A 13900-nucleotide genomic window follows, 5' to 3' on the forward strand; every position below is an offset into this window, starting at 1 on the left:
GCCCGCGAGCGGCGCACGGGGCATGGGCCGGCGGTCGGCGGCGGAGGGCGGCTGAGGGTGCGCGCCCGGCCAGGCGGTGTGCCCGTTCGCAGCGGGGACCGAGCCGTCGGCTGCAGAGACCCGGCCCCGCGGCGGGCGGCGGGCCGCGGGCGGCGGATCTCCGCTCCGCACTGTGCGCGGCCGAGCGGGCGGCGCTGCCCGGGAGCGATGCGCTGAGCGCACGGAGGGCCGAGCGCGGGGCTCGCAGGCGGCGCGGGGAGTCGACCCCATGGAGCTCGCGGGCACCGGGCGGAGCCTGCGGGCGCCGCCGCCGCTGCTGCTGCTGCTGCTGCTCCTGCAGGTGGCCGGGCCGGCGGGCACCCTGGCTGAGACCCTGCTGGACGCGTCGAGGGCCATGGGCGCCAGCTCCAGCCCGCCCAGCCCCGCGAGCGTGGTGGCTCCCGGAACGACGCCGTTCGAGGAGAGTCGCCTGCCAGTGTTCACCCTGGATTACCCCCACGTGCAGATCCCCTTCGAGATCACCCTGTGGATCCTGCTGGCCTCCCTGGCTAAGATAGGTGAGCGAGCTGGACCCAGCAGCTGGGGTGAGGGCGATCGGGTCGGGAAGCGCGGGTGGGCATCTGAGTCGAAAGGGACCCGGGGAGGAACGTTTTCATGCTTTGGTTCTTAAGTGGACGTTGGCCTTGAAATAGCCCCAAACTCTTAGCCCAGACGAAGTCACCGACGTGCTGCTTACTTTTATCTCAGACGCCAAGTGGTACAGCCCTCTGCCAAAGCAGAGACCTGTTTACTGAGGGAGGAGGCAAGTGGGCTGAGGTTTATTCCTATCTGTCATGGGGAGAGAGGCGCAGGCTAGCACAGAGGCTAAAACGGTTAAAGCCCTAGATGCTCCGAGGAGAGGAGGCGCCTTGGCCAAGACACAGACCCTGCCATGCACCTGCCTAATGAAGTGCCTGGGAGGGGACCAGGGACAACTGAGCGCTTGCAGCTGGGACAGGAACACCCTGTCTCCTCCCTCCTTTGGGCTGAGGCTGTCACTCTCCAGGAAGCTTTTTCTTAGGCGACTGAGCCTAGTGAAGTGAGATGCATATGTAAAGATCATTAACCCATTTTTCAAACTCTCTCTTTAACTCTCATTTGGAAAGCCGAAGCTTAGAATGTATTTTCTCACCTTCATTCCCCATCCCCCCCACATAAACTTTTGTTGTGATCATGGGGGCTTTACATTATTTTAACTTTATATTTTAAGTACTTTTTTTTTATTTTGAAATATGTCAACTACTGTTGTTGTAAAGATTCAAAGAAGTTATTAGGTCAAAAGAATGTTTGCATTATTGCATACGTCTTCAACATTTGTCCTGGGAAGGATCCTGTGCTGTACGATGAGGCAAGTCTCCATAAAGGATGAAGACGCCTTGCCCGTCAGCCTCCAGCTTATTGATTGGTGGGAGAGGTGCCACACACACCAGTGACCGTAATACGGGAAAGTGCTAAGTAGTGTGACAAACTCCAAAAAGATAATATGGCAGTGTAGGGAGGCAGAAATCACTTCCTCATGCAAAGGAAGCATTTAAATGGGGTTTTCAAGGAAGACCAGGATATGGTCAGTTGGAGATGAAAGGGAACAACGTTCTAGACAGGCATAAATAGAGACATAAATTGAGGGCAAACACAAAGCAGTCCGAAGAGATGGGTTTCTACGAGGGTGGAAGTTGGGGTAGGTGAGCCTGATGTCAGATGAAATTAATTAGATTCTATTAATGATGACAAAAGGGGGCACATGCTGTTTAATGACTTCGCAGTCTGCGATTGCCTGGCTTTGACATGGTTGTACTAGTTGCGTGTTTTAATTCCACCTGAGAAATGGAAGCAGAGGAAATGGATTTCCCTATCTATCAAGTAGGTATGTGCATTTGCATAAATTCATTGCCCGTAATAATAAACTCAGGTGCTATCTCCTCACAACAACCCTGCCATGTGGGAAGGACAGATATTAATACCCCCCCCCCCCAACACACACACACACACTGGGTAGAGGCGGAAACTGAAATTCCAGAGAGTTGACATGAGTTGCTCACAGACACACCAAGTGGGGAGCCAAATGCAGGCTCCGTTGACTCACTCTCTCTCCCAGCCTCCATCACAGGCCTGGTGCTTTTGGGCCCTGTTTCCATTACTGCTTCTTGGTTGCCATTTCTATTCAATTACAACATTTTGTTTTGTTCTTCACTCCTGATTATTTTAATCTAATTAATTACACTAATAACAGCCGCTGGTAGGCACTTAAGTTCATTATCTCTAATTTTCACAACCATCCTGGGTAGGTATGATTACCCCGTTTCCTATACGGCGAAGCAGAAGTGGGGAGGTTACCTTGCTGGTGGGTGGGGAGCCAGAATTCCACCCAGGTCTGTCTGATGTCTCATCTTCGTGGCTATCTTGGAGGCTTGTTTTCTCAGGAGGATTAAATGAGACTACCTATGTTTAACATTCTTAGAAAATCCTGGGCATGGAATGAGTGCTGACTACTGTCATCATTAGTAGGAGTGGAAAAGGAGTCACGGTATCCTCACTCGGTTCTCCGGTACTGTCTCCCCTTTTCCACTGGGCTGGGCTACCTCCTGCCTTTCTCTGTTTCTGTTTTAGGCTCAGCCTTTTCCAAGTGCTCTTATTTGCGTGGGTTGCTTTTTCATACTTGTTCTTTTTCCATCATGATCCATTCATCTTGTTGGGCCTTACTCTGTTAATTGTGTGGCATTTTATTAAAATGCTTGTCTGAGGTCGTAGGTGTATTGATTTGCCCATGGACAGTACTTTTTTTTTTTTTTTTTTATCCAGATGTATTTCTATCCCCTGGTACTTGCTGTTCTCCCAGTCTTTCAGGCCTTCCCCCCCACCCTTCCCCCAGTTCTCAACTTCACTGGCTACTATCTCCTCTTTCTCTTCTGCATCTGGGGTGGCACAGAGATGAAAATACAGACAGGTGTTCATGTCTCCCAACCAGAAGGGTCTGAGCAGAGAGAGACCTGAGTAGAGACTGCCATGGGTGGGGTGAAGGATATAGTTCCGAGAGCAGAAAGTGCAGTTTTAGAGTCCTAAAAGCTAGTCCTTGGGGTCTTTCCTAGGTTCTTCCTGTATATAGTTCAACCCTGTCCTCCTGTTGCAGCTCTGTCTGTCCTTAGATGAGCCTGGAAATGCCCAGATACCCCCCATCGTCTCCCCCAGGCCCTAAACTTTCTGTGGGCTTTGGGGAAGACTGTCCTTGTATTGAGGGATGCCTTTCCAGCCCATTCAGCAGTCTCTAGTCATTCAAATTCTATTTTAACTTTTGCACTGGAAAAACTGTTATTTGGGGGTGACTTAGATGACTTAATTTGCTCATACGTGGGGCAGGATGATGAATTGAGCTGTGCAGGGGACTTGAGGTGATGAGATAACAGATGTGTTAACTCATGCGAAATGCCACGGTTTCTATTTGGGGTACTTTTATGCCGTGAACCCAGTGTACCTGAACTTAACCTGCTGCAGAGAACATGGAGACACATTGCTAGTGATTAATCTAAACAAAGATAATAGGTTGCCCCGAATGGAGGCTCCTAATCACATCTGTAGGAGGTTTCAATCATGCCGGATGGTGAATTCAGCATAGTTTGCTAGATTGCAGCACAATATAATCTTAGAAATATTGCAGTAAGAAGTGCGCAAGTCCATTTTTGGCAGAGTGTTGAATGATTCAAATTTTCATTGTTTTTACCTGATTATCAGGGAAACTCAATTTCTGAATTATTTGGTTAAAAAGAACGTTCTATAGTCATGATGATGATGTGAATGCATATGTAAAGTAGGTTAAATAAATAAAAGAACATAGAATTTAGTACAACTTCGAATAGTTTTTAAAATTTTGGCAAGAAACATTTCCCAGTTTGTTTTTCACTTAGATCCTTACACAGGTGAAGTTGTATTGTTCTTTATTTTGAATGCTTATATTTTGAATAACTGTTGATTTTTTTAACAGCTATAAATGCACACCTTGCTTGGTAAATCCTATACACAGGGATGGAGTGCTGTAGCTTAGAATAATAGGTAGCCAAAGAATTAAGAAGAGAAAAATTTCCTGGAGTGTTCTAAGATGGTCTTCTCTGCTTTCCTTGCCCATGAAGTGGATCAGTGGGCTTTGCCCTAAACTGGGTGAACTTGGGCATGTGTTCTACCTCTCTTTGAAGTCCAGGAACAGAGCACTGGGTCTCTACTCTGTAAAGCAACAGAACTCCCTTCTTTGTCCTCAGTGGTTTCCCAGATGTCCCCTCACTTATCTTGTAGTCTTGAGCTGGCCTGTTTGCCTCTTCCAGGTGTCACCATGCATCCTGACCTTTTCATTTCCTTTACCCTTAAACTTGGGGTTAGGATGCAGAATTTTCCACTTTCCTCCACCCTGTTGTCTTTTTTTTTTTTTAAAGATTTTATTTATTTATTCATGAGAGATAGAGAGAGAGAGAGGCAGAGGCAGAGGGAGAAGCAGGCTCCCCGCGGAGCAGGGAGCCCGATGCGGGACTCGATCCCAGGACCCTGGGATTGTGACCTGAGCTGAAAGCAGATGCTTAACCTACTGAGCCACCCAGGCGTCCCACACCCTGTTGTCTTGACATTAAATAACTTGTTTGTAGTATTGTTTTAAGGAAAAGGCAAAGCAATTTGGTCCGTGAAGGTTTCTCCTCTGGGCTCCAGTCTGTCCTGATTTGAAATATGAAACCAGATAGTTTCTTCAGTTGATATCTATCTGTATTACCTGAGATCTCGATCTCTTAGAAAAACCTACCCTTGCCCTTGATCTGTTTCTCTTTGTTGTATTCGGTGTTCTTGAAGCATATACAGCAGCTGGTTGGTCAGGGGATGAAGCACATGATCTTCACCTGTTTGTGAATCACATCTCACTTTGAACACACTTCTGAAGCTAAGTCTTCCTCATGGCATGTGTTTGTTTTTAAGCTAAAAGAAGAGTTTTGATCCTTTTTGTCTCTAAGTTTCCATCTTTTCCCTTTGGGCTAAACAAAGGATGAAGGATGGCTGCAATAGCTTTCTTATATTCTTTATAAAGATCATTTTAGGTGTCTTCTAGAATTTTATCACTCTAACAGAGAAATATTTTCTTATCTTTTAACAGAATAACAGGTAATTTTTCAGCAAAAATGTTACTCTCTGTATCAACTTCCACAATGACAGTAATTATCATTAATGGGATACTTTTTTATTTTTTTACGGAATTCTTTCACATAAGAAGCCCTAAAATTATCAAAGGACTTTTTGTATAAATGTGTTTGTTCCTTGTAGGGTTGTAAAAACTCACCTGTAAAACCAAGTGAATTTGTTGATTTGTATGTGGATAGATTTTCATCAGTGATTCAATTGCTTTTTAAAGTTTACAGTTCTATTTGGCGTATCTATTTCTTCTTCAGTCAGTTTTAGTACTTGTGTTTTTATTTTTCTGGAAAATCATCATTTCATTTGAGTTTTTACATTTATGGGAAGGAAATTATTTTCTATTTAAAAATACCTACTTTATCTGCATTTATTATTCTGCCTTTTTATTCCTAATACTGTTATTTTGTTTTTCTTTACCTTGACCAACATTCTCAGAAGTTTATCTATTTTATACTTTTTCAAAGAATTGGATTTTGATTGGTTTCTAGTTCATCACTTTCTTCTCTTTATTATTTAGCTACTCCTACTTTATTGGTGTGTATTTTTAAATTTTTTTTCATTCCTGAATTTAGAGCTCAGCTCATTAGTTATTGAATTTACTTGTTTTCTTATATGTCGATTCCCACCTTACAAAGGTAGTTAATCCCTGAAAAAACACTTATAGTTGAAAACATAGTGTTACTTTCAGTAATTTCAGTGATGAATATTTTTATGAACTCTGCTCCAAAATTGTCATGTCCTTACACTAAAATGACATCAGTCTTATTAAAATAGACAAAACTCTTTCAACAGTTTATTTTAGTTATTATAACTCTTAAGAAGCCATTTTTCTTCATCAGTCTCTCCAAAATATGGCTATTTCTGTGTTTTCATTAAATTCAAAGCTATGGGGGTGCCTGGGTGGCTCAGTCGTTAAGCGTCTGCCTTCGGCTCAGGTCATGATCCCAGGGTCCTGGGATCAAGCCCTGCATCGGGCTCCCTGCTCTGAGGGAAGCCTGCTTCTCCCTCTCCCACTCCCCCTGCTTGTGTTCCCTCTCTCGCTGTGTCTCTCTCTGTCAAATAAATAAATAAAATCTTTAAAAAAAATAAATTCAAAGCTATGATAAACTGACATTTAAGACTATGCTACAAAGCATAGTCATGATAATTCTAAGTTTATGTAAATTCATCTTTATTGCAAATTGTAACAATAAAGAGCATGGCAGAGACTAAAGAATTCAGGGAGGGGATGCAGATGAAATTGTACTTTCCCAGTAAATTGCATGAAATCATTATTGCTGTCAACTGACAAACCTTTATATTCTGAGAGGAGAACTTAACACAACTTATCAGTGATAAAGCTGAAAAGATAACTGATGTATCTCATCAGGGGTGCTCCGCCACTAATTTAAAGTCTATAAAATCCAATTTAGTCTTCATGAAATCAAAGAAATGCCTCATGAGCTGAAATAGGAATATTAAAAGAAACTCTTTTTAAAGATGGTTTCCCATAATCCAAATGGGTATATCTTCAAGGAATGGCAATATATGTATTGAAGGCTAGAAATACATTGCTCTGCCTACTTCAGTTGCACTGTATAGTTTTGATATGTAGAGTTTTCACTGTTGTTTAGTTCTCAGTATTTTTAAATTTCCTTGTGATTTTTTAAAAAAGATTTTATTTATCTACTTATTTATTTTTGAGAGCGAGAGGGAGAGAGAGAGTGCGTGAGCAGGGCGAGAGGCAGAGGGAGAGGGAGAGAGAGAATCTCAAGCAGACTCTGAGCTGAGTGTGGAGCCTGACACGGAGCTCAATCTCATGACCTGAGGTCAAGACCTGAGCCAAAATCAGGAGTCGGTCCCTTAACCCACTGAGCCACCCAGGCACACCCTCTTTGTGATTTTTATTATTCTAGCCCAATAATTATTTACAATGATAGGTTTTAGTTAGTAAACATATAGAGATATGTGGTTATTTTTTATTTTATTCATATTTTATTACATTTGGTTTAGATAGGATGTTTTCTGTGGTTTAATATATGGTCCTTGTTTATTTTTATTTAAATTTTAGTTAGTAAACATACAGTGCAATATTGGTTTTGGGAGCAGAATGTAGTGATTCATCACCTAATTATATGGTCCTTTTCAAACTGCATTTTCCATGCTTGCTTAAAAAAGATTATATATTCTCTATTTATTTGGTGAAGGATTTTATACAGGCACATGTGCACATATGCAGACACACTTACACACTAGATTAAATTTGTAAGTATGATGTTCAGATCTTTAATAGAATTGCCGAGTTTTTTGGCTGTTTTAACTATTAGGTTATATGGTACATTAAAATCAATGTCTAAGATTGTGATGCCAATTACTGTTTATAATTTTGTTAATTTTTGCTTTGTATATTTTGATGCTAAGTTATTAGGTGCATACAAGTTTAATATTGTTATATCTTCTGAGCAAACTTGTCCTTTAATTATTAAGTTATGAACTTCTTTATTTTCAATAGTATTCTTGTGGCTCACAGTCTGTTTTTTCTTTTATTACAATTGCTATTCAAAATAAAACTAGATTTTGCACATGTCTTTTTTCTGTATCTGTTTTCCACATCTATATTTTCCAGACATATCTTTTCCTATACCATTACTATTAAATCAACTAGATAATTTTCATTTAGATACATTTTATTAAACCACCTATAGCTGGATTTTTTTTGTCTTTAATTTAAATTTTAAAAATATCTGTAATTTCAAAAGAAGTGCAGTTACATTTATTGTGCATTTATTGTGAGTTATATATGTGGGCTTACTTTCTTTGTTTACTGTGCTTTTATTTGGTGTCTTTAGTTTTCCTGTCATATTTTGGCTTAGTATTTTTTTTTCATTTATTTTTTATATATTATTATATATTCTGTTTCTATTCCTTGTGTGGTTGACTCTTCAATTTTAATCTGATTACCTGATTTAACAGGAGTCAGGCCAGGCTGCTTTGGCTCACATTTTCCTACACATATTTTGTAGTTGTATGATATTGTGCGCATAACTTAAACTCTCTGGGTTCAGTTGCTTTATTGGTTAAATGGGTAAATAAAAGTACCAATGTCATAGGCTGTTGTAAAAATTAAATTAGCTAATATATGTAAAATCTTAAAATAATTTTTTGAAATGTGGTAAACATAGTATTTGCTATTTTATTATCGTTTTATCCTCTTTCTGAATAATACTTAAACTATAAAAATTTTTGACTGCTATCTGTCTGTAGCAGGATTTTAATTTTTTGTCTTATAATTTAGACCTGGTCTATATTTAATTTATTCCAAATTAGATTTTAATTTTTTGACGTGATTTGTATTTCATTTCCTCCAAATTAGTTTTTAATTTTTATAAGCAGTGTTTACATTTGCAAACATGCTTATCAATTTTTTATTATTACTTCTTCTGTCTCCCCCTTTCCCCCAGATTGTTTTCTTTTTACTGAAATATGTTCTTTGGTGTATACTTCAGGGAGGGCCTTTGAATGAGAAATTTTCTTGATCTTTGACAATGTCTTTGATTATTCTTTTGAACGATTATATAACAGAGTATAGGGGTTGCAAATATTATCTCTTATGAGTTGGAAGACATTATTTCATTACTTTCTGACCCCTTTTGTTGCTAAGGAGAATTATGTTATTATTCTCATTGCCCTTTGGAATTAATCTGACTTTTTTGTTGGCTTGTATTTAAGATTCTTCATTTGGTTATTTCTGATATTCTTCTGTTTCTTTGATGTGTCTAGGTATTGATTTATTCTGTTTTTGTTTCTTGGAACTTGAGCTTCCATGTTTCTTAATGCGGTTTCATGTTTTTCATCTCTTTATTTTTCTTTTCTATTTCTTAGTAATTTTATCAGACCTTTTTACTAGTATCCCATTACTCTCAGTGTTTCTAATCTGTGCTTAACCTACTCATTGGATTTTTCATTTTAATTATATTTTCATTATGCTGTTTTGGCTCTTTTTTAAGTGGATCTGTGTTTTGTTCATACTTTTCTACTATTCAATTAATTTTTATTCCTCCTTTGATTTTTTCATTTATTTAAACTATATTCATTTTATAGTTTTTTTTAGATTTTTCTGTTATTTTTAGTTGTCGCTAATTCTTATGTTTATCACATTTACTGACTTTCCCTTTGGGGTATTTATTTCCTTATATAGATTATATTTTTTGTTGTGAGCTTAGCTTCAGCAGGGGATGTTTACTTGGAAGTGGTTTGTTTCCCTTAAGTTATGAATGGTTCTTCCAAAAATGGTTTTGAGTTTTCATGCTGGGACCCAGAGTTTTAGTGGTTGGCTTTTAGTACCAGCTTGGTTTTCCCATATGATTCAAGTGGACTTTATACCTGTATGTGGTATAAACCTGGAATTTTAAACTTTATAGGGAGAATTTTCTCTCTGCCCAAGGCCATAAAGAGTTGATGTGTTTCCTTCTATTTTTCCGGCTATTGGCATCTTTTAGTATTTATTTATTTGGCACAAAGTAGCTCTTTGAGACTCAGGAATTTATGCATGAATGCTTCCCTTACTGGTCTGATGTCAAATTTTTTGTCTTCATGTAGGTGTTCAAATACATAGGGCAGGTAATTTGTCTGGAATCCCCCTGGTTCACTGTGGCTTGAAATCCTCCTGTCATCTCTTGCTTTGACTCTTCTCTTTATTTCTGGCCTTCCAGACATTTTCCTTTATTTTGAATGTGGCTAGATGTTAATCTTGTATGTTTGAAGTAAGAGGTGGCTTTATCTGTGTTCACATTGTTGGATGGCTCAGTGACATTGTACTTGGCACTTTTTAAACAGATGCTTGCTATATAATGTTTAAAGTCCATGGATATGTTCTGTTTATAGAATATCATAATGGATTCTCTTTAATAATGTAAGGTGAATATAATATGTGCTTTCCTAGTTTTCCTGTGTTCAGGATGTGAAGATGTAACTATTCTGCTTTTATCTTCTATGTTTTCATAGTTGGGTAGAAGAGAAATAACTCATCAATTGAAAAAGTGTTGGACCTAAGTTTTGGAAAAGATGTCCCCCAGATTAGAAGTAGGAGGACCCTATTGCAATTCGAGTTCTGCCATCAACTTTGTTGTATGACCCTGCCAAGTCTTCAACTACTTGGTTCTCACATTTAATTAGTAGAAGTAGGGATATGTATCTGCCCCATCTGTTTAACATTTCCACAGGGATAATATGAGATACTCTGTAGGGGAGGAAGTAATTTATAACAAAGGTTTTACTTTTATATAGCAAAGGAAACTTAAGCCAAGAGAAGCATGTGTTTATTATATTAAAGTGATGTGCAGACATGGGCGTATTGTCATTCCAAATGAGGCATGCACAATTACAGGTTACTCTCTTGCAATTACATCTTTTAAATGTAATGAATCATAATTGATGTACTTCCTGCAACAGTCGTGCACATTGTTCATCACCATCCAAGGGCTTTCTAATCTTGATTTGTAAAATTCATCCCTTGTTTGAAGATGTATGTATTCCTTTCCCTCTTCAATCATTCCAGGGGAGGACATGAGAATTCCTTTGAAAGCTATGTGGCTGTGACATAATCATATTTTAAAGGTGAGTTTCATGTTATTACTTAGCGTTGGCATAGAAAGGCTCACGTGTAAAAACAGAAAAGTCAAATTCACAAATGTATTTAGACATTTCAACTGAAAATGAAACAGATGACACATGCCCACCCTCTGTATGTGAAAGTGCTCTAAAGAAGCTTTAAAAGTTTTGTTATCCAGAGAAAGTTCCTCGTGCAGTCACGAGGCAGTGGAACAATTCTTTTTATTTTTTTAATATTTTATTTATTTATTTGACAGAGGGAACACAAGCAGGGTGTGTGTGAGAGGGGTAAGCGGAGCAGGGAGCCAGATGCCAGGCTCGATCCCAGGACCCTGGGATCATGGCCTGAGCCGAAGGCAGACGCTTAGTGACTGAGACACTCAGATGCCCTGGAACAATTCTTTTGCCATATTCCTGTGACCCTTCCACTGGCGATTCTGCTGCTCCCTATCACTAAGCTTCTTTCCTAGGGATCCTGGGGCTGGGAAATCTGATCAGTGTAATGCAGCTGAGCAGAGTCTTTTGTTGTGGCGTTGGAGGGTGGAGATGGGTGGGCCTAGATAATCCCTCTATTATGGTTTCATTAATAAAATAATGATAGCTAACAAGGATGAAGCATTATTCCAGGCCAGGTATTTGGGCCAAGTGTTTTATACCCATTGTCTTATTTAATTTTCATAGCAACTCTGGTTGGTAGGCACCATTATAATCCCCAGTTTTAAAAAATAGATGAGGAAACAGGTTGAGAGAACTTAGGTCCAGAGTATCACAGCACTTAAGGGGTAGAGGTGGGATCCGTGGCCAGTGTACTTCATCGCTCCACTGTGTTTCGCCCTGAAGAAGAATGTTAAATTCTAGGTATCTGTCTGTGGTCTCCAGAGCACCTTTATGTGCCTTATCTCAGATACTCTTAACCTTAATCTTAACTGTCTCAGATTTTCACTATAAAATCAAACAATGATAATTACATCCTGCCTACTTCAGAGGATCATGGTGTGGACCAACTGAAATAATATATGAAAGCACATTTGACTCCACAGTTAACATTAGTCCAAGCTCACCACAACTCTGTAAACTGGTAGAATGGAAGGCGAGGTGGCGGAACTCATAGTGGTATCAGAGCTGGAACTTGAGTCTAGAATTTCTGAATCTTGAGGGATGCCTGGGGGCTCAGTCAGTTAAGCGTCTGCCTTCAGCTCAGGGAGTCCCACATCGGGCTCCCTGCTCAGCGGGGAGCCTGCTTCTCCCTCTGCCTGCCGCTCCCCCTGCTTGTGCTCTCTCTCTCTCTCTCTCTCTCTGATAAATAAATAAAATCTTAAAAGAAAAATAGAATTTCTGAATCTTGGTCTCGCTTTTGCCACCATGCATAGCTTAGGGAATGTACAATTCTAATGGTTTTGAAATGTAGATTTGACATGTTAAGATTTCAGCAGGTTGACAGGAGAGAAGGTATTCAGTCTGTTTTGTGTTGCACGTATATGCACATGTGTTGAATTGCATACACAATGCATGTGCAGCATGCAGACATATAAGCACACATGAATGACATTCATTAGGACATCAGCTCCATGAGGGAAGGGACTTTCCTCTTTGACCTGCTCTCTGGGACAGTGCTTGGCACCTAGCGGGTACTCAGTAAGGAAGTACTGAGAAAACAAATAACTAAATAATGTTCAGAGGTACTTTTCGTTTCACCTCAGCTTAATCATGTGGTAACCAAGATAACCGTGCATCCTGGTTTGTCTGTGATAGCCACGATTTGTGTTAGCCAGGCACACGTGTCAATATAGTTGAGAGTGCCCTTCACTCTCAACTATACTCATTTATATGATCATTTATTTGGCCACTCTACTTGTAATGCATATACTGTTCTTGCACATAGTTGAGTGATCACTTCAGCTCTGGTGTCCCAAATCCGAGCTCTACAGCTCTGCCACTTGCTGGGTGTGGAGTTTGGGTGAGCTAATAAGCCTCTACCACCTCAATTATTTCATCTGTGAAATAGGATGATGACAGTAGCTTCCTTCTTAGGTTGTTGTGAGGGTAGAGTTAATGCCCGTGGAAAACTTGCCACCTTCACAAGAACAGAGGTCTTGCTTCCTCTTCCAAAGCATACTGTTGCCCCAAGGAAGTCTGTTCTGTCCAGTTATTTTGTAACAAGTTGTTAGATCATCTGGATGGTCCTGTCTCCTGCTGTTGGTGTTATGCCCGGGTTTCTCCCTAAATCATACGCATTTCAGTCTTCATTGTTGCATAAATTAAAAAAAAAAAGATCTGCTTTTGTAAGTTAATTTGCAATGGAAATAAAAGGCAGTGTGCACCCTTTGTTTGGTCCCAGGTTCCTGTGTTGTACACTAAAGGGTGAACAGCAAGGCGTAATAGGTGGGAGGCTGAAGAGAGGGCCCCGCACACAAGGCTCATGGTCCAGTGAGACCTTCCCCGTAGGAGCAAGCTCTCTTCTTGACCCTCCTCTGAGCTGCTGGGTATACTCTGTGTTCTCAGGGTCCCCAGATACGTTAGTTCACACACGGGGGAGGGTGGGATTGTGTGTTTCAGCCCATCCTTCTCAAGTCCATTTGTACTTTTTTACAAACCGTGTTTCTTTAGGAATCGAGGCAGAAAAGCGTTTTAAAACCAAATGCTGCCCAAAGTAACCATTGCTATTTAAAAACTGTCGCCTGGACCTCCCTATCAGCAGTATTCTAAGGCAGAAGCCCGCACTGGCTGAGTGTCCATTTTCTCAAACAAAACAGAATGGTGTGGAGAGAAGAGAATGAGAAATTGCGGCCCCTCCTTTCCATCCAATTGAAATGTCTGGTCTTCAGGATTGGGAAGAATACACCGTTCCTGTCAGCCGATTTTCTTAGGAGAATGGCATCATTCCTTGTGCATTCTCTGCTGACCTGTCTGGAAGGATATGAAAATGCTGCCTCTGGCTCCTGGAGCTCACATCTTTACAGGAACTAGGAAATACATGTATATGCCTGCGTGAACTAGCTCCTGCCTCACTCTCCCCAGGTCCTGTCCCTTTGGCACTTTTATCACCATCTAACACGTATTTATTTATTCATTAGTCACCTGTGTGTGCTCGCTGTCCCTCCCTTCTCGAGTC

The 13900-nt window shown here is 40.5% G+C and overlaps 1 protein-coding gene across 1 annotated transcript in view; it reads left to right on the forward strand.

The window, feature by feature from the left end:
* The first annotated feature begins 76 nt into the window (after positions 1-76).
* The window catches only part of SLC9A2 (solute carrier family 9 member A2), a 98461-nt gene continuing 84637 nt past the window's right edge, over positions 77-13900 (forward strand). Inside the window, exon 1 of the mRNA XM_035001858.1 lies at positions 77-557. Within this exon, the coding sequence (XP_034857749.1) occupies positions 269-557 (289 nt within the window). The 5' untranslated portion in view covers positions 77-268. The remainder of the gene's footprint in view (positions 558-13900) is intronic.

The sequence above is a fragment of the Mirounga leonina genome, unplaced genomic scaffold (genome assembly GCF_011800145.1).
Source record: "Mirounga leonina isolate KUSES-001 unplaced genomic scaffold, KU_Mleo_1.0 Mir_125, whole genome shotgun sequence".
NCBI classification, from domain to species: domain Eukaryota; kingdom Metazoa; phylum Chordata; class Mammalia; order Carnivora; family Phocidae; genus Mirounga; species Mirounga leonina.